At 29.1% G+C, this 26651-nt stretch overlaps 2 protein-coding genes across 2 annotated transcripts; both read left to right on the forward strand.

Moving 5' to 3' along the window:
• The first annotated feature begins 6047 nt into the window (after positions 1–6047).
• LOC137826456 (EPIDERMAL PATTERNING FACTOR-like protein 5) lies at positions 6048–8952 on the forward strand. The gene is made up of 3 exons (XM_068632425.2): positions 6048–7073; positions 7210–7253; positions 8517–8952. The coding sequence occupies exons 1-3, from the start codon at positions 6938–6940 to the stop codon at positions 8742–8744; spliced, it is 408 nt and encodes a 135-aa protein (XP_068488526.1). The 5' UTR covers positions 6048–6937; the 3' UTR covers positions 8745–8952.
• An 11578-nt stretch (positions 8953–20530) lies between these two features.
• Positions 20531–22424, forward strand: LOC137823670 (CBL-interacting serine/threonine-protein kinase 11). The gene has a single exon (XM_068628895.2). The coding sequence runs from the start codon at positions 20925–20927 to the stop codon at positions 22224–22226; it is 1302 nt and encodes a 433-aa protein (XP_068484996.2). The 5' UTR covers positions 20531–20924; the 3' UTR covers positions 22227–22424.
• The last annotated feature ends 4227 nt before the right edge of the window (positions 22425–26651 follow it).

Consider the following 26651-nt stretch of genomic DNA (forward strand, 5'->3'; position numbering starts at 1 on the left):
TGTGGATTTGTGGGATGAGAAAGGTAGGGTATTCTTTATATTGGAAGGGTGATTTTGGGCTCATTTATGATGATGGAAAGTGGAAGGGGAGTGAAAGTTGGCCCCTCCACATCTCTTAGAGATTTTTAAGGTAAAATGGTACTCTATTTGAGACAATGACCTTTGTGTCCCTTATATCAACGTGTATGGGAATGTTGAAAGTCATACATTGATATCAAATTTTGGTCCATATGAAATCTTCATAAATCAATTAACAATAAATTGTATCATTAAAATCATAATATTAGTTGTAAATTTTTTTATTAGTATTCACATTCATATCTCAACATTTATCTTTATTTAAATTTAATTCTTCAATAATTTTAAATCAAAGATATATAAATAAATAATATAATTTTCTTTTTTTTAAAAAAAATCACATTAATAATTTCATCTACCATCTTTCTACTTGAATCTAGTCGCTTTCAACTCACTTTACATATATTTAAATAACAAAAAATTTCACTTACTTTTTCCTACTTTTCTACTCTCATCCTCTTCCAAACAAAAGCCTATTAAAACTTTTCATCTTATATACGAAATGTCACATATCTTCTAGAGGACGTTCTAAAGATAAAAATGATTAATAAAATTTGATTTAAGTGAATCTAGGTATATAGAAAAGAAGATTATATTAAATAAAATTTAGAGGGATGAAAAGAGTTAAGGAAAATGGCGACACATGATAGAGAGAGAAAATGATTCTTATGTCAAAATCAAAGAAAGAAGAGAGGAAGTGTCAGCTTTATGAAAAGTTGAATAATTGAGAGATGCAGATTTGAGCTTGAGTGTTCCCATATCAGTATGAAAGGTGTAGGTGTGGTGGGACAAGCATCAATTTTCAGTTTCAAAAGAATTTAGAATTTGATGGAAACTGCTGAGACAATCATATCTTCTATCAACGGCTCACAAATGACTTGAGAGAGAAATTAACATTCATTCATGTGCATTGCATTATGCACCTTCTTCCAAACATCACACAACAACACCACCCAAACAACTAACTCACAAACCATATCACTCTCACGTTTCATTCATCTTTACACATGCCTCATTCAATCAACAACATACAACCTCGACTATGTATATATTGTCTTTTCTCTACGTATTCTTTCATTCTATTGCTATGCTTTCATGCTACTTTTTTTTAACATTAGGTAAATGCTTCTAACTGCTCACTTTAAATTTAATTATATGATTAAGGCACAATTGGATCATCGTCTGAATCCAAGAGCAGACCCATAATAGCTTAGGCTCACCCAAATTTATAAATACCATAGGTGACTCAGCGTTAAAGAGAATCTTTTTACTCTTAATTCATTTGCATGTTATATTCAGACTAACTTGAGCGTCAGATCATCTTCGCAAGTACCCCACCCCGAAGAAGGGAAGTACATATCGGAAATCACTAAACCTAGAAGGCGAGAGTACGAGAAGACGAAAACGAAGACGGAAGGAGTCACTTTAAGAGGAACCCGACTTTGTAAGAACAAAATACAACTTTTTATGGGTTAATAATTAATTAGTTTGTCTTGTTTTGTTTCTATCGGTTAAGAGTAAAAATAATAAATAGGAGTATTTCAGATATACGTCAACCCCTATACAAAATAAAAAAAAATCTATTAATTCGATATATTATTTGTTTTAGAGGTTAATGTTCCGTCACAATTTTATCCTTAAAAGGTATCTCAATAAAGAAATATATAAATTATCACTGACTTTAACTCCTGAACGATGTGAAATTATATTAACAACATCACATAATACATTACACAAAATTTTGAAGAAATTCTCCACCCACCGTTTGCATCTTGATCTACTATGTCTAAGGAAAGAATAATAATTTGATTTATATATAACGGGATAAAGAAGGAGCCATTCTGAACCAAAACTTTTGTATGGTTATAAATTTTGGTCAACACAACTACAATCAGTCGTAATATCATATCGAAATCAACATCCACTATAACAACTACTTATCGATCGTTATCTTGATCCACGATGGTTGTTTCTAATAATTGCACACATGTTTATGCAATTGTCATTATCATCATGCACGAATGCGTGCATATAGCCACAAACTATGTAGACCACAACTATTTGAATTACTGTTTTCACAACACAAAGAACCTAAATCACAATTAAGTTAATTAGGACATTGGTGTGAGAGGAAAACCCTGATTATGATCTTGCGTTTTATAGAAATTTTCAATGTAGTGATATAGTTATGTCCTTTAAGAAAAATATGTAGCCAATGATCAAAATTAATTTGCACTTTACCTTATATATGGAACTTGCAAGAAGCACACTTATAGCAACATGTTCATAAGATAGTTCTACCATGTTATTTATAAAAGGAAAAATATATGTCGTAATGAAAACTCAAGTCCACTTTCCACATTCAAGATAAAAGTTATATTTTGGTTCTAGTGCTATTACTCTATCCTATCTTATACTAAAATTCATCATGCTTATAAAATAATTAATTTTAGTTTTAAAGGGAGATTTAAGTTTTTGGGTATTGAATCATAGTAACCAACTACTATGTCTAAGTTATAATAATTTTTTAAATATTTTTAGAAATTTAACATAATATATATGTATATATATATATATATATATATATTTATATTTCTTTAAGGTTAAACTTTATCAACCGCAGTCATTTGACTTAACAGTTTGACCAATTCTATTTAGTTTTCATATTATTAGTATTTTTTTTATATTTATTTTACATTTAATCATTTTTAATCATTAGCGTCAATATATCCTTTTAAAATAAATAATCAACATTCATAATCAAACTAACAATCAGTATCATAAAAAAATAACAAACTCTTAAATAAATATAACAAATTTGTAACATTTTCTCAACCGGTGTAGAATAAACTATTATAGTGTACAGTCGTATCAATTCTCGTCACAATCGATGTAGAATAAACTTTTGACAAATATCAATTAATCAATATTTCAGTCACAACTAGCAATAACTTATTTCGATTGTTAAAATTGATAACTAAATAACTTTTTTAACGTGTATTAAAATTATAATGACAAATTTAATTTAATCTATGTATCTTAATAATAAATTTAAAATTCAAAATTATAATTGCTTCCAATATTTTCAAAGACATCAATTTACATAAATAATTATTTTACACAACCAATTATTAATTGATGTAAAGATACATGTAATGCTGTAAAAATGTTAGATAATCTTATATCTCAACCAAAAGGTTCTATATTAATGCATCAATTACCTAGCTAACAAACACACTTTTAATTAAACAAATCATCCCATCACTATGAGTCATTCAATGGATAAAAAAATTAATTAGTTTATCAAAGATTGACTCTCAAATTATAAGTGGATCCAATATCTTGAATATTACACTTCACAAAAAAAATTGAATCCAAATATCCAAATTTATTAATTACAACCTCAAAATCCAAACACGCACAATTTACGAAATAAATTAATAATCAAATCAAAATTAATTCATGTATGAACAGTTGTTTTGGGTACTGCCTTAAAGCACATATGATATATTCCTAATGAAGTGTTTTTTCTCTACCTATAATTTTTACAAGTATCCCTACAAGAAGACATTCCTTATAATTCCCTCTTACCTTTGAATGCTGACGCAACATATCTGGACTCTTCACGTGTTTTTTTTAGAGTTTTTTTTAATTGAAAGAATATTTAACCTCTATTTATATAATGTATGACTTAGGGTTATTTATCTTTTATTATTTAAGCTCAATTAAATAATTTAACTAAATAAAATAAGTAATTATATACTTTTCATTTTAGATATTATAAAGTGATAATCCAAAAATTGCATTCTCATTTTTTTAGAGTAGAAAACTCTAATATGTGAATTCATTTTTCATGTCGTTATTATTGTGTGTTTTCTTTGTATCTACATGTTCACTTTCATATTAAATCAAATTTAATTAAAAGTGAATTTTACATTTATTAATTTCTATCATTAAGACAATCTTCTATAAATGAATTTTTTAAAATATTTTTAGAACTAAAAATTTCAAATGATGGTATTTTACATTTTTATAACCAATACAATTATCTTCTATTTATTAAATTGATTATATATCTTTAACTTATATCCTTTTAATCTTTTCTTTACAATTAGGAGGTGGTGTTCTTCTCCCACGGTTGAATAGAAATCTAAGTAAAAAATCGTCATTTACTTTTTATTATACTCACTACAAAAAATCATAAAATAAAAATTAATTTAAAAAAAAAAATAATTAGTTGCTATAATGATTAAATTAGAGACCATTTTAAGAACTAAATAAATTTTTGGCTTCTAAATTAGTTTATATTATTGTTAAATGGTTTCTAAATTGGTATCTAATTAACAAACAAGACTTTTGCTACCAAATTTAAAAACTAAATAATTGGTAGTTAAAACCTTAATAGCTAATTAGATAACAATTAAAAACTAGTTAACAATAATAAAAACTAATTTAGAAACCATTTTTTTTTATTTCTAAAATAGTTTCTAATTTAGTTACTGTTACAACTAATTATTTTAGTTTTTAAAAATTGGTTTTTATTTAAAATTAGTTTTTATTTAATAATTTTCTTGTAGTGACTCGTACAAATTAGTATTTAATGAATCAATGTATGAAATACTTTCCATAATTTCATAAAACATATTTCTTATGCACATGCACCAGTCAAGCAAAGTTTAGCAGTTTAAAAAGAAAAGGGTTTAGGGTTATATGTAATTTCACATTTTACCCAATTTCAAGCAGTGCAGGTTTTGAAACATGGACCACTGTGAGGCGTCTACAAGTTCTGATTCGTACAAACACTAATCACAATATTATGGCTCTTTATTGAAGTTGTGGACACACTCTTAATTTTCAAATTTCAAGTTTGTCTCTTTATCTACCCTAGTTGCCATAAATTTAGCAGTGAAACTAGAATAATCGAAACTGTGAAAGGTTAAGAAAATGATGAGTGAAAAAGAGTGAGGAAATTGGGGGAGTAAAATAAAAGGAAATGACAAATGAAGAAGGATAAGATTTATACAGTGTAGGAAATCCAATCCAAAATGGACATCCCATGAAATCCGGTTGAAACTTGTAAAAAGAAAGTTTGAAAACATGAGTCCAATAATTGGTACTATGCAGTCGAAATTGAAGAGGCTATTGCAGCAATGGAAGTTTGATTTGCATTAATGTGGAGTGAACAAGGCCATGTAGAAGAGAATACATAGATGTATCTATCTAGCTATTCCCTGTCAAAGAATACACCATTTTCTTACACAATATTTGTCTACACCCTTTTGCTTTTGGAATCTCAGCAAATTGATGGACTTTTTAACACAGTCCTTTTGACCAAAGCCCATCACATCCCTTTTTCTTTAACTATGGCTTCAGTGTTCCTCAGGTCACACTTCCTAACAACAACCCATCATGCTCACACGTGCATCACCAGAGGCTACTCTTGTAAATACATGGGTGGTTCCTCCGTGTGAGAACTGGCCCACACTCTAAGGTACCTAGCTGCTAGAGCATATTAATACAACCAGATATGCAGGACATTTTCAACATCTTGTACTTTTTTCCATTCCCAAAAAGTCCAAGTGGAACCATGGTGAACCAAAATATTGTATTTATGTGAATTATTAAGTACATAATGAATCTTTAATGCAAGTACCAAGATATTCCAAAACCTTTCCATATCTCAACGGGGGTTGAAAATTGAAGCTTGCTGCAGTTTAAATATAAAATTCTTCACCCTTTCAACCAATTATTTAAGTCCTAACTAAAACTTTTTCTCCAAGTCCCTCCCACAATTATATGCCTCTCATTCAATGATAATAAAGAATCTGTTTTATTCATAATCTTATTTTAATGCATAATCATAATAGTCTAAAACCATTTAATAATGTCTCAGAAATCAGAGAACCATGCAAAATGCTTGGTCAGTACTAGAGAATAGAAAATAAAGACAGCATGGTTAGAGATAATCTGTGTCCTTTTAAGAAAGGGATTAGTGGTTATCATGTATCCAAATACCAAAGTGCAGCCCCAATTATTTATGGCATCTTGACATTACATGTGAAAAAAGGAGAAGTGTTAATGAAATGACGGTAGAAAAGAGCAGTTAAAAACCGAAGCTGGTTAAAATTGAAGAGGGTTGGCCAAGTTTCTGTTTAGAGGAGAAAAACTATATACAGAAGGAGAAAAAGGCAGAGGAAAACAGAGGGAGGGTGAGAGCAGGAGGCATATATCAGAGTGAAGAGTTGGTGTTGCTTTAGCTTTTCTGGGTTTGGGAATCGTTGAAAGACAGTGGAGAAAGCCTGCAAGAGAATCCGAGACCTAAACATGGTAAAGCTTAGGAAGTGATGATCTGCATAGATTCACCTTTGTTTTTCCTCCTTTCTTTTTAACCTCTCTAATAAGTACTGTGCACACACTCACACACACTCACTCATACACACACATACACCTCTCTGCCACAACACACACCTCATCAGATAAGCCGTACGACTACCACACTCCTTCCAATTTTTCCACTCTCTCTACCTCCCTGCACCTTTATTTCACACTGCTCTCACTGAGACAAAATAAAAGTGGTGTGAGAGAGTTGAAAAGCACAAAAGATTGTGACTTTGTCCATTTGAGACAAATGGGCTAAGTGTTAGGTATTTGTTTAGCTCTTATTTGCATGGAACGTGCAAGCCTTGGGTTGCAAACCCTACTATTTGCTCGTAGCTTCAAACACTACTCTTGGTAGGGTCACAGAGTGAGTGTGAGTGAGAGTGAGAGTGAGAGTGTGAGCGTGAGATAGCTTGTCTGTGTCATATATCTGCAACCATCCGAGTGTTGGTGTTGTAGTGAAGGAATTTTGTTCTTGTTGATGGAGAGGAAGAGAAAAACCGCTTCCCTTGTGAACACAACCCATCTCTCTAGTGTCTCCTTCTTTTTCCTGCTCTCAATTTGCACACTGATCTTCAGCAGTAGAATTACCACTGCCTCCACCATTCCATGTTTAGGTATGCAATTCTTCCACACTTATTAATTACTCTGACATTTCCACTATAAATTTTTCACCTCTCTAATTCTATCTAACCCCGTGTGTCATCATAAATTTATAACATCTTCTTCCAATTCGTCCTTTCTCCACTGCAGATACTAAGTGTCCCACCTTCACCAAAGCTCATACAGATTTTCAGGTATAGACTGGTCCTATACATTCTTTCTCTATACACATACTTTAACTTACCTTCTCTTGTTGCATATGTATCATCTCATTAACATCACCCCCATCATCTAATCAATTAATTAATTAACCTTTTCCTAGGTCATTTGTTCTCAGAATCTTAATCTGATTATTACTATTTTATCTGTAGTTAAAAAGAGTAATGCATTCATTATAAGTGACATTTTTTAGTTTGTGTAAAAGAAACTGCATTAGAGAGTATTTGGAGATGGAAAGAGAAAATTGTGGACAAGAATCTGCAATTAATTTAGTGATAATTGAAAAGGGATGTGATTTTTGGAGTGAGGAGATGGTTGTGGTTGCGGATGTGGGAGAGTGTGATCTGCAACTAACTTGAACAAGGTTTCGATGGTGACAGTCTCCAAAATTACAGAGAGACACTGCTGGAAAAAACTGATAGTAGCTAAAATGCGCCAAAATAGGTGCAGGGGTTTCGTGGGACCCACTCCAATGTGAGCCGTCAGATGCATGGACTCCACCGTGATTACGAAACACACGTGGTGGTGGTACCATCTGCCTCCCCACTGCTTCCGTCGTCGTTGCGCCGGATAAAATCCCCTGCGCTCAACCGATTCACCTCTCGTCCATCGCGACCGTTCGATGAAAATCCAACGGCTCTTGGAAAACGCACGTTTAGATATAGTCACTGTGCAATCTGCTTCATCAAGCGGTGAAACGCAGGAAATGTTTTTGCGGCTGTTGCTGAATACTCCTGTTCTGACCCATATATTATTGAATAATGTTGGGCGCAACACCACCCGCGCACATTAGAGCGAGGCAGGGAAATTAGGTGTAGTGTTTGTTTACTCTTAGCCACATACGTGAGTCCGGGTAACGTGCGCGTACAGTGTACAATGCTCAGCGCTTTCACCGCAAAAACGCAACCACAGTTGTATTATAGCCGAATCATGGTCATGATGGTGCATGTCAGCCTCTCTTGTACATATTTTCCTCACTTGGATGTGGCCCCATATTATCACAACCACAAATTAATACATAACTATCATTTTTAATTATATTTCACTCTTCCAAAATATTTTCAATTTCCCAAAACAAATCTTCACATTATTCTTTCTAATTCAAATTAATGTTTGCAATTTTTTTAATCAGTTTTACTTATTAATTCGCATTGCTTTTGTTGAATGAAAAGAAAGGCGACAATTACTATAATTATTGAGAATTGGTTAATTACTTAATTATTATGCATGTTGGGCAGGAAAATAAAGTGGTGTCAGGAGGTAAAAGAGATGTCTTATCGATGGGCTGGCCCAGAAGGCTTCTAGGTGGGCCTGGGTCATCGCCGCCGCGGTGCACCTCGAAGTGTGGCAAATGTACACCATGCAAACCGGTTCATGTGCCTGTGCCGCCGGGAACGCCGGTGACCGCCGAGTACTACCCGGAGGCATGGAGATGCAAGTGTGGCAACAAGTTGTACATGCCATGAATATATATATTTTCTGAGTTTTATGTATTTTGGTTGGGTCTGATACATAGTTGATTTTATTGACTATAAAAAGACTCGTTGAGTTGTTAGTTTAATGAGTTACATTAGCTTTAGCTTGTGGTGGATATTGGATATGAAAAGAGAGTACAGAACTTGATTTGATGTGAAATATATAATATCTTCACACTGATTACTGATTACTGATTAATGTTGTTGCATTTAGCTGTATAATCTTGTTTTTTTGAATTGTTTAATGCATTAATTGAGGGAATCTGTGAAGAGTGGTTCATTCAAGAGGCCCATTTGGCAGTGTCAGTTCGTTTTAGGTTGCCAGAATGTGATGTGCTCTGAATCTCAAACAAGTACTTTTGTCTGCTCTTTGGAGTTTCTTCTAGTTTTAACCTTCTTGGACTCATTTGTATCATAAATACATTTCAATTTCAATTTTAAGTAATAAAATGGAGATCTTTGGTGCTTCATCAACAGAAAATTTAAAATAGATTCATGTAATAATGTAACAACAAAACACAGAGGCTTCTGAATGAAGTATATAATTCTTAATATTATTATTTTAATATTTTTTATATTATTTGATTTTATATATAAAATTCAAAACTTCACGTGCAACCCTTTTGTCTGCAGACACGAAGTCTGACATGATATCATTAACACAAATTCTGTTATTAGCATGATGTGTGTTTCGTGTGTAATAAAGTAAAATTTCCTTTTTTATATATGTATTAAGACATTAATCATAGATTAGGATTATAAAAGCACATAAAAAAAATTAAAAAAAAAAGTTGAAGAAAAAGGCATGTTGGTATTGTGTTGTATTTAATAAATGAAGAAACAATAGATTTTGTTACCTGAAATTGACAATAAATATTTTAGGTGAAGCAATGAAATCTGGAGAGAAGAGAGCAATGAATGATTCCAAAAGTAAATGAAGTGAAACGCCAAGTTACACGGTCAAGATTTGGAAGGTAGGGCATGCTCCTCATTACTAAAAATAAATTAAAATAACTTCACCTACAACTATAGTATTAATATTTAAAATCATATATATATTAAAGGTAAGAAAATGGTCTTAATCAATTATAAATCATTGTTGAAATGGTTTTTACCTTAAGTATTGTGAAAACTGATGTTTATTACAAATAGTGATTTGGAATTGAATGACAGACTAAACTTATTTTATATTATCGCAGTTTAATTTCTCTTTTTGAATTTAAAAGTACTTTATGGTTAAGAGAAAATTTATTTTTTATAGTTTAAAGTATTATATTGATTATTCTTCCAAAATATTGACCAAATAACTTATATATCTCACTGAGTTCATTCCTCTTGTTTCTTTTTTTTTTTCTCTCTCTAATACTTAGTCTTGTCTATATAATTGTTTTATTTTATCTGTATAATTTCTTTCAATACCTCCATAAGATAAGATGTGTAAAAGTCTATGATGTCCTTTATTTAATAGGTCAAACTAACCTAATTTTTTTTTGTATTCCTTTCCATACACCATATCTCTCTTTGCTTCATGGCTTCTCTCCACCTTAGCCTCCTTATCACTCTACTGTTGTCATCACCTCATTGTCAATGTTACCCCACTGTTACTAGCATCGTCACTCCAATGCTGTTGAGAATCATTATGTGGAATTGAAAAATCAGGTTTTTCTGTTTTGTTTTGTTGTTCTGTGTGGATTTTCTTGATTGCTTAATTTGTAAATTTTTTGAATTGTAAAATCTACGAAGTCATTATAGATTTTGTCATAAGTATATTTAACATAAAATATACATTTAAGATTGTGAAATCTATAATATACTTGGATTTGAAAATGTATTTTTGGATTGCATAATGTATGGTAAAGTGGGGCGGGTAGTGCGAGTTGACCCGCAGTCCACTGGTAAAAAATGCGAGGTGAACCCACCTTTTCAACCCGCTAATCCGCATTAGTCTGTTCCGCATAATCCGTGACTCGCGCGAGCCAGGGATGGGGCGGGCTGGTCCGCAAGCCAACAAACAAAAAAAAATGACTTTTGCAACACTGGAATAAATGTTCTGTTTTTCTTCATTTTTCATTTTGGGGTAGAAAAATTAAAAGGGGCATTGGAGTTATAATTTCCTTGAGACTCCTTTTTGGTCCAGTTTTGGGGATGAAAATAGAGGATGTTGGATAATATTTTTCATATAATTTGGAATAAATAATAGTGGATATGTTAGGTAGTGGGTAAGTTAAGAATATTGGAAGGTTGATAATTGGATATGTAACATTCAATTAATGTTTGTTGTTGTATTAATCATAATGCCTTTGTTTTTTGTGACAATTTTTCAAGAGAAAAAGTAAAAAAAAAAAAAAACATTCAATTTCTTAAAATAAAAATGCGGGCTAACCCGTGGGCCAGCCCTTATGCGGAGCGGGACGGAAAATCTAGCCCGCATTCACTTACGGGGCGGGTTAACGCACTTTGTCATCCCTAACAATGGATAATGTATATTTCATGCATAAAAGTATATTTCCAATTATGTAATCTAGAATATAATTCTAGATTTTGAAATGCATTTCGAATTGCACAATCCATAATATATATTTCATGTATAGAAATATATTTCCAATTATGCAATTCTAGATTTGGAAGTGCAGTATGGATTACATACAATCTAAAATATATTTCATTTATGAAAAATACTTATTTGTGCAATCCATAATATATGATATATGGTTTATAGTTGCACTCTATAATATTATATGATTTAATTTGGATAAATAATGACTAAGACAAGAGGTGATGTCTCTTAAGTTGGTAATATACAAAGACCTACAACCTCATTCATAAGAGAGATAGTGTTTTAGTCGATTAAGTTGATGGTGTTAATGTAGTGAATGCTCTTGTATACACCTATTTGTGATGATGGATTTACACGGAGACGGTTAAATACATCATTTCTTACAAAATAGGTTGATTATGTTGTCAAGAGATTATAGGACGATGATTTAGAATACAATCTAAAATACAAATTTCATTTTTAAATTCCAAAAATGAAAGTTGTATTTTATATTATACTTTTAAGAAGAAAACACTAAACTATTTGAAAGTTATATTTTAGATTATATATAGTTTTTATTTTGTCTTACAATGCAAAAAAAAACTTCCCTAGTTAGACAATTCAAAAAGACTTTCTCAGTTGTAAAATATGAAAAAACTTCAAAACCAGATAGTCAACTGTGTTCGAAAACCACAAACAGATATAAAATGCTTATTAAATGACCTACCCACCTTCAACTTCTACAACATCTTTGATCTTCGACAAGTTCATTTGCCAAAATCTTGATGTCCAAAAGTAGTACCAGATTAAATGAAGAAGAAGCAGGAAAAATAGAGCTATGGAAGCTTAATACACGTATAAATCACAAAGGATAAAATGAAAAAATTTAAAATTATAAGGTATAGGAAGGGTCCATTGAAGAAGAAGCAAGAAAAATGGAGAGCTATGGAAGCTTGATACACGTATAAATCACAAAGGGTAAAAATAAAAATTTCAAAATTATAATGTATAAGAAGAAGTTATGGAGGTGCGAAAACCAATTGTTGCCTATCTATACTGGACCTTTTAATTCCTTTCAACCGGGCTGTCACCACTATCCCACGGTTTATTTCATTTTTTGTGTTTCTTCCTGCACCCGACAAAATTCTCCCTGCACCCCATCAAATCGATGAGAAAATCAAAATGCCCCATCTAATCTAGTATCAGAAAACTCTTTCTGAAATACATTATAGAAAATTTATTTCAAGAAACACATTTCGAAATGTATTATACATATTTCGAAAATCTTAATCTGGAAATGTTTTCCAATATTTTCCAGAATTTCTGAAAAACGTCTCCCAGAATACACTTTTACATTCTGAAAAGATAATTCAGAAGTCATATAAAAAAGAGGTAAAATTATATTTTCGAATATTAATGGGGTGCAGAAAGAAATAACCATATGTTTTTTTTAATTTTCCTTAATATCGGGCTTGCCCCCAAATAGCCCATAGGTTGAATTTGGATTTGGAATTTTCAAAATATTTAGTTAGTGATAAAAATATACATTTAAAAAATGTGTTAGGGAATACTGTTTTTTAAAAATAAATAATTTCCCAACAATATTTTTTATCTACCGTCAGCACATATGGGTTAAACGCTACCTGTCAAGAAAGGTCTATTTTCAAAAACCTTTTCAATATTTAAATTAGTATAAGATTAATTAATTATATAAAAAAGAGTAAATATGAAAAATAATATAGAACGTTATTAATATGATAAAAGATAAAAAAAACAATTTTTTAGAAATTTATTATGATTATATTGAAAATAAAACAAAAAAATATGAAATTATTGATATATAATGCCAACCGAGTTGTTGTAACAATTTATTTAAATATTATTGTTAAGAGTATCAAAAGTGAGTACGACAAATATATAATTTGTGTTATAAAGTGGACTTTAAACTTAATTCAATTTCATAAAATCGGTTTATGAGGTGAGGTTTGCACCCACTTATCTACCATGAAATGTTCTAATATCTAGTCAATGTATGATATCTAACGGATTGATTTGTCTTTTTTTTTTACGGCCAACTTTATCATATTGTAACTTCTTTTATCTTTGAATAAAACATAATTTTATTAATTAAATTTATTGGCCAAAAGTACTCTTTGATAACATCTTTTAATAATCATTTATAAAGGTTGAAATACTATGTTTAGTGCTTATTTTACAAAGAAAGAAACACAATGTTTATAAACATTGAAGCACATACTTCTTTGTAAAGTTTGAAAGAGTGGTAATGTTTAACATAAGAGGTATTAGCCTCTCTTTTTTTTAGATATCAACTACATAATGTTTAGTGCTTTATAAATATTTAATGCACAATGTTGGTGTATAAGGATTAGGGGAAAGGATATGCATAAATATTAGTGTTTTTTATTTTAAAAACTATTATGTTAGACATTATTACGAAATAAATTGAGATTTAAAAGATTTTATGAACTTCTATTTATAATGGTATAACTAAACACATTTTAAATATTTTTATTTTTGGAAAATGAGAAAGATAAACTAAATATACATGTTTTCTGAATTTTAAGAATAAATTTAGAAAAGAAAAATAACAAATAAAACTATAAAATATTTTCTCAATCCCTTGACATTTTTAAATTAAATTCGATTCGAATCTTCAATTTTTATTTTCTAATTAATTAACTTCAATTTTCTTGATATTTATAAAATTTGAATATATATATATATATATGAGTGAAAAATAAATATTTCCGCCTTCTATATATTTTAAGAAAAAAAAGTAATATTAATAATGAGAGTTATAAAAAAATCTAAAGTAATATATACTAGTCACTTTTAATATTTAAATAATTTATGCTTATTTTTTAAAATTTAAAATATAATGAAGAATAGAATAAGAAAATTAAATATGTATCCCTTTATATATTATTATAATTTTTAAAATTTTAAAATATAATTAAAGATAAAATATAAATATAAACTATATACACAAAAAGGAGAATTTCCTAGAGTATATTTTTTATACTTTTAAAATATAATTAAAAATAAAATAGAAATATAAAATATGTATACTAATCCTGATTGGCGGAAATACCATTATGAATAAAATACTAGTTAAATATAATAGTAATTTATCTAGCAATTTAAAAAACAAATGCTAACTACGTGTTATATAACATATGAATAACCAACTTAATAACAAAATTGATTATTCTATATATCATAATAAATTCAAGTAATTCTCGTGTGTTAATGTTGTAAATAATAATGACTTCTCTTTTTTTTTCTTAAGTTAATATTTTTAAAAATTTATATATTAAAGAAAATTTAACCTATCACAATTCTTAATATGATATTATAAGTATTAGTATTTTTAGAATTAAAACATATACTGCAAAAAAAAATCTTATTTTTTTATTATATTTAACAACATTAATTTGATGGAGAAAAAATAAAAAACAGGCAAAATATCTACTTCCATTTTGCAGTATGATTTGTAAGTATCAAATTTTGTAAATTAATGTTGTGAGACTTCATATCTCTTTTGTATATGCCGAAATAAATTAAATTATTTTTTCTCTATATATTTTTTAGTCAAATTTAATAAGTTTGCTACATGTTATATGTTTCTACGTAAATGTCACTTCTTTTATGGAACATCTTTCACTCAATTTTTCATTAAAAATAAATGTATATTTTTATGTTCATAAAATGGTGTCATTCTTCATCTATCTCTCTACTTTATTCTCCTTTTTAGATGAGATTTCTTTATGCGACATCTTCAACTCAATTATTCATTAAAAATAAATGTATACATTTATTCTCATAAATGGTGTCATACTACATCTATCCATCTACTTTATTTTCCTTTTAGATAAGATCTATTGTTTTAATTATGGTGTTGATAACATACATCGAGATTTAGTTACAAATCTTACAAAGACAATATTAGTGAGATTTCATATATACATAATAGTTTTGTGACTTTACATAATTTTAATATTATTTAATACATGTTAAATTAATCGTATAATGATAACAAAAACAAAAATATTATTAAAAAACACAATGCATGTAATTAGAAAGATAGAAGAATTGAAGAAAAACAACAAAAATTTAAGACTTTGAACAAAAATGAAAGGAAATTAAATTGAATCCAGAGGATTCAACAATGGACAACAGAAAAGATGAGGCATCTTTAAGTTATTTTGATTTACCTGTAAAGTTGAAACATGAGAAGGAACATAGACTTTGATTTTGAAGTAATGAAAAAAAAAATCATAATAGTGAAAGAGAAAGAATTTGAAAGACAAAGAAAAAAAAATGGATGAAGAAAAGAATGGTGATCTAGAATTACAATGATAGAGAGTAAAAAAAAAGAAGAATAACAAATTATGGTATAGAATTATTAAATATTTTATGGAATGAAAGTGTCGTAACATTAATTTAAAAAATTAAAAATAATTTTATTTTCAAGTGATTCTTTATAATATATTTTTAGTGTAGACAGAAATATCGAAATACTTCTTCTTTTAATCTTAAAATTTTAAAAATAAAATAATAAAATAGGATATATTAATAAGGTAAAATGGAAAAAAATTATGGATAAAAACATACAAAACAGTTTGATAATATTATAACATTAATTTAAAAAATTAAAAAATAATTTATTTTTAAGTGATTCTATGTGAGGATCTGTTTATATTTTTTTGATAAAAATGACAAAATGATTCTACTCATAATTTTAAAATTTAAAAGATAAAATAATAAAAGTAGATATATTAAAAAAACAAAATTAAACACTAAAAGAACGAACGAAACTGTTTGAGAAAGAATAATCTTTATATATTGTTATATATATATATAAATAATAATATATTTATTTTTTAAATTTGGAAATATAATTAAGAGTAAAATAAAAATATTAAATGTGTATTCCTATATATTATTTTAATTTTAAAATATAATTAAAAATAAAATAGAAAATATATATAAAAAAAGGAGAATCTCTATATATCTTTATAAAATTATATTTTTATAATTTTAAGATATAATTAAAAATAAAATAGAAATATAAAATGTATACGTTAAATTAAAAAGTCTCTATTATATATATAAAGAGATGCAGAGAGCCACAAAAACAAAGCAACCGTGATTTTTTTTTATCTAGGTTTATAAAAATTAAATATTCATTAATTTGTATTAAAAAGTTTAAATAATGCTATGTTTTGAAAGGAAAAATAAGTTTAAGTTGAATATTTAAAGTTGATTATACTTTTTGTTGGGTGTCACTGTATCATATAAGATATAAGATTTCATCTCATTCTTGCTATAATGGAAGATTTTATTTTAAGATCTTAAGTCAATTTATCTTGGTCTCACTAATTTAATTTTGATTGGTACAGAGATATAAAAAGATATTTTTATTAAGATTTTGAGAGTTCTTTTATAAAAACTCTTGCTCTATGTGACAAATATTGAATGTTGATTTAATAAAAGATCTTCTATCTAAAATCCCAAAAAAAAGATTTTATATTAAAGATGTTCTAAATAAATACTTCAAGTTAATCCCACTAAATATAGGGTAGTCCCCTTACCTTAAATAACTAATATTGAAATATAGAAAACAACCAAAGTAATTTAGATAAATATACATTATTGAATAAATTTTAAGAATCCATGTATTGATATATACATGATTAAAATATGCATCTGTTCACTCTCATAAATAGTTCCATCATTGATTGATATTAATTTATGTTATAAGGGATTACGGAAAGAAAATCTGATTAACTATCAGAGGTATTTACCAGATATATTAAATTTAGTTATTCATTAAAAAAATTTGTAATATTATTTAATTAAAAACAAAACAATTGATTTAAAAGTTAATAGAATATTAAATGAATAAATATTTGTGTAAAAATTTAGAAATTTATGAAAAGATAACATAACCGGATAAATGTCCATGGATCAATTTCAAGGAAGATAAGAGTTTCTAAAATGATTTTTAAATATTAAGGGAGAAAGATTTTTGGAACTAAATATAAGTAAAAGTAATTGTATTGGTTGATACCGGACGAATCATGCTATTTGGTGTTAATAACCGACTGGTTTAAGACGCATTTAAAACAGTTAAGATAGTTGTAAAAAGTCTTTGAGAATTATGAGCATATTCTATCAAATTTGGGTAACATTCTGAGAAATCATGAAATATACAGAATACGATAAATAAATCCTATAGAGAGATGTAATGTACGCTTTTAATCAGTCATTAATATATACACTATGTATACCAAGTATTTACTATTGAAGTACCTACTCAACTCTGACCGAATACCAATCATTAGAGAAGGAGACTTAGAGTGAAGAATAAGGAAACGAATGAACAACCAACACATAAATAACTATACAACCAGTCTTGAACACTATCTATACCAACTTTGTCTATACAAATAGAGTAATGTTTAAACATTAATTTTACCTCATGCATTGCACGTGCTAATTAATTTTGCATATTGTTCCGTGTAAAACCTCTCTTATTAAGTAAAACATGCATTAATCATGATGAACTTTCCTCTCTATGTGAATAAAAAATAATTAAACAGAAAAGTTAAACAACAAAGCTTAGTCGATATACGCGTAATATATACTTTATGGGTATTTTAAAACATATTTCACTTCAGATGGAGGCTTTGTTCTTGTGGTCAAACCTACATTTTATTCTCAGCAGACAAGGTTTACTTAATCTAATCTCACTATAATCACTATTTAATTACAATGAACTTGTATTTAGACAAATAAATAATCAGCTATCTAGAATTAATATAGATGTCAACTGCAACATTCCCATGTAGTTTTAGTTGACTTTATAAACTTTGTAGTTAAAAACAATTTTTTCATGCTTTTCTTTATCTTTTACATTTTTAAAAACAATTTAAATTTAACTAGTGCTAAAAATTTATTGTATTATCTGTACTGCATTTTTTAGTAACATTATACAATTTAAATATGCGTGTCAACATAGTTATATGTAGTAGATTAATTGAGAAATTTAACTATTGGTTTAAATGTTAAATAGAAAATTAGTTTACACGAGTTTTGAATTTAAAAAAATGCCATTGAAATGGAAATAGAGATTAAAACTCATAGAAATAATATGATCTATAATTTGTTTTTATAACTGACCATTATAAGATCACACGTTTAGTTATATTACGAAGTTGACGATAAAAAAGTTATTGGTGTAAGTGTCAGTTTAACTTAATTTTCTTAAAATACTAGTAAGTAACTCGTGTAATTGTATAATAACTTCACCCCTTATATATATATATATATATATATATATATATATATATATATATATTTCTTAAATTATTATAAATAGTATGAACTTTAATTGAAAAGTATTTATTATTTGAAAATATAGTAATATAATAATATTGATTAGATATTAACAAATAACACTTATGATTATTAGATTAGATTAAAGTATTGTCAATTGTATATACAACTATTTATTCTTTATTTTTTTTATAATTTAATAAAATTTGAGTTATTACATTAACATCATAATTTTTTTCAATTACTTTTCTATAATAAGTCATATATTAAAATTTAACTTAAGCATTATTTCTTAATTTTTAGGTTGTGTTTAAATTGAATAGTGAAAGTGTGAAGATTTGAGGAAGTGAATGTGTGAAGATTGAAAAAGAAAGTCCGAACAAAGTTAAAGTATTTAGATTGAGTTATGTTAGAGTGAATTTGTCAGAAATGGTGATGAAAGATTATTGAAATCTATGAGTGATGGGATGATTATGAAAATATTTTTTTTAATGTGTAAAATGTAAGATTACAAATTTATTCTTATCTTTAAAAAAAAAAAATCTAATATTAGATATTTTTGTGTAATTTTGAATGAATTAAAATTATTAATAGTATAATCTGATATAGTTCAATAATTAATTTATAGTTATTTATGGAGTTTCTTGATTACAAATTTATTTTTATAATCATCACATAAAAAAAAGTTATATACCATATTTGTGAAATAAAATACCCAATTAAAAATATCTTTAATTTGTGAAAAATATCTTTAATAGATTTGTATTCAGTAAGAATATTTTTAGAAAATTTTCTTAGCATATCTTTTAACCTTCTTATTACCTTTATATATAAATTTAATTGAATATCTGTTTTAAAGTTATCAATAATTAAAACCAACCTTATATTACAATATAATTTATTAATCTTATATGAATTTTAATCAGAATATAATTTTCAAAATTATTTAATTTTATATAAATTTTAGTTATAATTTTAGTTTTATTTTTTAGACAAATTAAAATACTGGTTAATATTTAATTAACAATTTGGTAACTTAAAAATATAAATAATAAAAACGTTTTACTGTCTATATTTTGTGTGTGTCAAAATGTCCTCTAGGAGAAACCATGCCAACCATTAGATTCCAGTGTACATCGTAATGGTATTTTTGGAAAATCTCACCTTTTTAAAGTATATTCTCTTTGAGAATCAAATTTTATTCCTAAAAAATTATTTTATTTCATTAAAATGACATATATTATGCTTTTCTAAGACGCTGAACATTATTTTTTTTTATAAAGATTAAAAAACATTAGATTTTAAGGAAAGAGTCCAAAAACATTGATAAACTGTTTTTTTTATTGTTTGGAAGAAATCTCAACTTATTAATGGTCAATCTCAAAGCTCCCCCAACCGTACATCACAAAAAATCAACTCTTTTTGGTAAAACCGGCACCGACGTGGCATTATCCTATTGCTAAAGTCAATCTGATGTCCCAATCATCAGCGCCACGTGTATGGCCACAATTAACACCTATGACTGTTGAAAAAAGAAAAGGGGAATCACGTTCCATTCAAACAATAGATCCACCTAGCGGTCTCCAATGTCCAACTCACACACGCACCCTTCACGCGTGCCATAAAGCCCACCTTCTTTTTACGTGTAATTTTTTAACTGATTCACATTCTTAAAAAAACTAATGAAATTTATTATTTTAGAAAATACATTAATAATTTGATATAACTAATATATCAGATAATTAATAAAAAACCTTATGCAAAGAAGATTGGCGGTGTATATTTTAAATGATCATTTATGATTATCTAAATTATTTTGAAAATGATAAGTCAGTACTTGGAAGTTACAAAACTAAAAATATTACAGTAAATATTTTTTATTTGTTTATCTTATATCTTTCTGTTATTTGATGAGAACACATTAAATAAATAAATGAGGAAATAAATAGGGTGGCAGTGTAAGACGAAAGAATAATCAGGAGCAGACCAACTCATAAACGCCAATTTTCCAACGCAGTTCCAAAGCAGTTCCTTCGTGAAACACCTCAAACAGACAGTGCCAGCAAAACCTCTTTTCCTTATAACTTAATCAATCCCTTCCAATTACGCTTCCACCAACCACAACAGCAGAAAAGGAAATCAATCCCAAACAACGCCTTAAGCAACAATTTGGGCAAATTTCCCAGATCCCGTTTGAACCATTCTACGGTAATCCCCCAATTTCTCAAGACCAGAAACGATCGTGCTCCAGCACGATCGCCCCAGTGAAACCAATGCCGGAAATTGAACAGGCGGCGGCGGAGAGCGCCGTCCTGTTCGGAAAATACGAGGTGGGAAGGCTCCTAGGATGCGGCGCGTTCGCAAAGGTGTACCACGCGCGTAACACCGAAACGGGGCAGAGCGTGGCAGTGAAAGTCGTAAGCAAGAAGAAACTAGCCGCAACGGGGATGGCCACCAACGTGAAGCGCGAGATTGCCATTATGAGCCGTCTTCACCACCCCAACATCGTGAAACTCCACGAGGTGTTGGCGACCAAGACAAAAATCTACTTCATCTTGGAATTCGCGAAAGGCGGCGAGCTCTTCGCGAGAATCGCGAAAAATCGATTCAGCGAAGATCTTGCGCGGCGGTTCTTCCAGCAGTTGATCTCCGCCGTCGGGTACTGCCATGCGCGCGGCGTGTTCCACCGCGACTTGAAGCCGGAGAATCTACTGCTGGACGAGCAGGGGAACCTTAAAGTCTCCGACTTTGGACTCGGCGCGGTGAAGGAGCAGATAGGGCTGGATGGGAGGCTGCACACGCTATGTGGGACCCCTGCTTACGTGGCACCGGAGATTTTGGCGAAGAAGGGTTACGACGGGGCTAATGTTGATGTTTGGTCTTGTGGGGTAATTCTCTTTGTTCTTGTGGCTGGGTATCTACCCTTCAATGACCCAAATCTTATGGTGATGTATAGAAAGATTTACAAGGGGGAGTTTCGGTGTCCGAGGTGGTTTTCGATGGAGTTGAGGAGGTTTCTGGCGAGATTGTTGGATACAAATCCCGAGACGAGGATAACCATTGACGAGATATTGAAGGAGGCGTGGTTCAAAAAGGGGTACAGGGAGGTTACTTTTGGCGATTTAGGGTTGGAGTGGAAGAGTGAAGGTGATGGGGTGAAGGATTTGAACGCGTTTGATATAATTTCTTTCTCCTCAGGCTTGAATCTCTCCGGTTTGTTTGATTCGGTGAAAGGGGTGGAAGAGGGAGAGAGGTTTATGCTGAAGGACTCGCCGGAGAAGGTGGTGGAGAAGGTATTGGCGGCGGCTGCTACTGTCGAGGGTATTGTCGTACGCACGAGGAAGGAGTGTGGGGTGGAGTTGGAGGGGTGTAATGGTGATTTCGCCGCTTTGGTGGAAGTTTACCGGTTATCGGCGGAACTGGTTGTGGTTGAGGTGAGAAGGAGGGATGGTAATAGCGGAGTTTTTAGGGATGTGTGGAGGAATAAGCTCAGGCCGTTTCTCTGCGCTGCCAGTAGCAGTACGACGTCGGATCGGGAGGAAACTGGTGAGCAGCCGGTTGCCGGTGAATTATGATTCGGCCTCATTATTGTTTTCAATTAGTAAATTTTAAATAAAAAAAATTGAAAAGACATTATGGAATTGGAGAATTGAAAATTGAAATGCGGTTGGTCACAAATAGATGTGCAACGCATGGTTGATCAAGGGTGCAAATTCACTATGTATATTTGTCATGCTTATATGTAAAGTATTACAGTAGTTTGTTTGGCTTTATTTCTTCAAAGTTATTGCTCGAAATTTATAAAAATAATAATTGTTGTTCTAATAAGTTAAAAAAAATTGGTGCAGGTTATTAGAATTAGTTTGTTTGGAGGTTTATAGGAAGATTTGAATGAACTTATTAAAAATAGCATACAACTTTCATGCTTTCTTCTTTCTTACCCCATTTCTTCTGTTCTTTTACTTTCTTTATAATAGAAGATAAATGATTAGATAATGGGGTGATGAAGGGAGGGCCCAATTGGCAGAAAAAAACCAGTAACTACGTGAGGTTTTCCTGTACCTGCAAGAAAGAGTAGAAACATGTGATGATTTGATTTCAACAAATTTCTTGAGAAAGCCATTTCTCGTGAGTGTGTTTGTCGCGTTCTCTGCCAGAAGTGTTGGCTCTTCTGTGGTTTGTCCTCATCGCACTCTCTCTACTTCGATTCTCACTTCTTTCAGCACAGTGAACGTTATCTTCCAACACTGCTCCGTTCTGCAATTTATTTTTTCTGTGGTTAGAGATTAAAGATGTGGATAGGTGATTCTCTTCCTAAAGAGTTTTTTTCTAATCTCTCATAATACTGATTTGATTGCACATAAAGTGTTTGATTAAATTCGAGCTTGGTATATAAAACAATGCTCTGCATCTTTGGAATGATTTCGTAATGGTGTATCCAATGGTCCACGTGCCTCCCCCAACATCAACCAATGTCTAATTCCCTTAACACTTTTTCCCCACACTTCTCAATTCTGAATAACCAAAAGAGTAACTAGTAGTGTGTCTCTTGTCGTGTCGTTAATGAATAGGTTGTCAAGTTTTTCTAGGTAGGTGACCGTCCTGGTACAGCACGTCTACGATGAACAGGTAATTGACTGTCTTATCTATCATCGCTGTTACTATTTTTTTTCTTTTTCACTGGTATTATATAGTTTTTTTTTCATCAAAGCATGACAACTTTGTTTTTTTTTTTTTTATCGAAGTGAGTTTTGTTTTTAAAATAATTATGAGTTACGTCATCGTGAAATAGTTTTAATGTAAAAAAATAGTGCCCAAACAACACGATTTTTATTATGTTAATATAAAATTTATTAAGGTGTTATCGTCGTACTCATGACAAATTCTTGTCATCTTAATATAATTTTAATTAATAAGATATTTTTTAAACAAAATTATGTTTAGGTGCGACTATAAATTTAAATAAACATGTTTTTAATAAAAAAATGCTATTATATATAATATAATAATTTATGTAATAGTAAAATTTAATTAATTTTATGTATAAATAGTAATAAATTTAATGGAAATAGTAGTGTTTAATTAATTATTTAATTACAGTTTTAAATAAATTAAAATTGTGTATTTAATTTTGATAAAAAAAAATCTAAAATTTATGTAGCAATTTTGTATTAGGAAAAAATGTTGTTTATTGTATTGTTTGATATTTGGAAGTAACTAATTTGATATAGAAAAATTGTAATTGTGAAAAAAGAAATTGATAAATAAATAGGAGTAGTAGGTAATGTTTTAAAAATCATGATAAGAAGATATTAATTAGTAATAGAAAAATTAGTAAAATTTATTATAAAAGATAAATTAAAAAAAAAATATTTCTACTAAATAATTTATCTATGATAAGACGTGTCATAAGGTGGTCTTCTTATTTGTTTTCGAATTTTTTTATGAAGGGTGATTGTTGATTGGAGATGGAAGTAGATCATCATTAATATCTTCATCATCATTACTACGATAGAGTGCTCTGTGGTCGGAGTTCGGTGCATAAAGTAGACAGGTTAGCTAGGCTATTGGCCCAGGGTACGGGTCATGAGTTTGGCCCAATTTTATTGGTAAACCCGGTGAGAAATAATTAAATAAGTTTTGTCCTATAAATAAGTATATGCATATCTATTGTTGTTAGTTAAATAAATATACGCAAACTGAATACGTTGCATGTTGGTTATGAGGGTGCACATATAAAATTTATGCTTTCAGTTGAGTTTATATTCTCGTGAAGGAAAGATGTTACACGAATAGTTGTAAAAAAGGAGTTTGAGATCCCAGATAAAAGTACGTTGTTTCTGATCTGAAACTGAAATTGAATACTTTTTAAATTCTAATAAGCTCTTAGTGACTTCATATCGTCAGAACGGAGCCACGTTCTAGAGTAATAAGAGATAGAACAAATTTCAGAAGAGACGGACGGAGCTAAAACTTGTCACCAAAGTCAACAGGCAAGAACACTACCAATTCTTATTTATTTTAACTTTTTTTCACATTGAATTTTTATAAACAGAAAAATAACCTCAATTACCCTAAATTAAAAAAAAAAAGTAGATTCAAAATTTCATCACAATTAAGAAAAATAAAATAACAAAGTCTTAGATACATATTCTACTTTAACTAAATAATAACAATAATATAAAACCCAAAAGTCGGGCATCTTAACGCGCCTTATACCTTTCTACAGGAAGAAAATATCAATTATCTGAAGTCGTGACAGATATTAGAATTTATTGCTTTGGTACTTTTATCCACAAATTACACTAACCGTAATAATCAGAGTAGTATACCATCACAATCTCAAGAAATTGAGATTCGTGAGCTCCATGATCAGTTTCGGTCACATTCAAATTAGTATTAAATGGACATCTATCCATATTTATTAGAGATAATTGATATTTTATTGGGTGTAAATTTTATTTTATAAGATTAAATTAAATTAATTTTTTTTTAAAGTTTAAAGTTATTTAGGGTTTATTATAATAAGAGTTTGTTGGACTTGTAATTATCGGATTATTATCGGACCATTCATAAATATAAGTTGTTTCTTCCTACATCTTTATAGTTTTTTTTGCAGCACTCCTATATTTAAAATACAAAAAAATATCATTTATATTATTGATGTTTTTCATTTTGGAATGAATAATCTGAAAAAAATTTAGATTATAGAATCCAAAAGATATTTTCTACTTTTCGAATCTATAATCTATAATAAACTTATTTTTAAAAAAATACATCACGGATTATAGAATCCAAAAAGTATTTTTAAATTATATAATCCAAAAAGTATTTATGAATTCAAGAATATCTTTTCGATTTTACAATTTGAATTTTACTTTTTTAAATAAAAAATATTTTGACTTATTTTTTATCTGAAAATACCTATGGATTACAATTTTAGAACTGTAAATAGTAAAAAAAATTAAGATTATACGACCTAAAATTTATTTTTTAAGGACAAGATGGTCTTTTACCTAACTTATGGGAGTGCCAAAAAAGATATGGGATGCAAAAAGAAATAACCATAGATATATAATATTACAAATGACTAAAGATAAAAACACTTCCTAATTTATATAAATGAATGTATACCAATCTTATTTTATAAGATAATTTTATAAAATTGAATTAGAATTAAACTCTTCTTCTTCAAATTTTAAGTAATTCATAATTGAAAGATTACCTCAACTTTTTAAACATCTTCTCGTATCATTGTTCAAGTTAGAAAAATTATTAGGTGGTTTATAATTCTTAATATCGTAGTCTAAAACAATTTTTACCATGACGTATAAAATATTACGTAATAGCATTTATTGGATAAGGTTGAGTTAATTAACTGTGTCATGCCTATGGTCGAAGTACACATCTCACTTGCATCACACCAACCTTCACGAGCATGATACAAAACTTTTCATCTAAATTTTCACATTAGTTATCATAAATCTGTTTTCATCCATAATCTCCATAATTAAGGTATGCACACAAAAAAGTATGGTACACAAGACAGATCCAATCACCCAAATTTCTAGCCTATCATGGTTGCGTGAACCTTTCATTTAATTGAACCATGTTACTCTTGATCTAAACAAAAAAACCCATCCAAATCAAATACTATAATTTTTGGATTGTTCCTCTATTAATGCATGATATGTCAAGTTCATTGTCGATTTTTGTTTTCTTCACACAAAATATGGTTGGTGTGTTGGAATCCATATTTCAATCATCAACTTGACACCACATATTAGTTTGCTTCTTGGAAATTTTAACTTTGGATTTCATATATAGTTTTAAAGTGAATGACTCAAGGTAAATTCATCCCAATTTAATTATCATAAGATAATTTTTTTTTTATAAAAACTTTTATGTTATATATTATTATGCACATTTTAAGTAAAATCAAATCTTCTTTTAATAAGCCAAAATTATCATATTTTTAAAAATATATAAAATTATCTCCT

The sequence above is a fragment of the Phaseolus vulgaris genome, chromosome 8, assembly GCF_051622355.1.
Source record: "Phaseolus vulgaris cultivar YP4 chromosome 8, ASM5162235v1, whole genome shotgun sequence".
Lineage (NCBI taxonomy): Eukaryota > Viridiplantae > Streptophyta > Magnoliopsida > Fabales > Fabaceae > Phaseolus > Phaseolus vulgaris.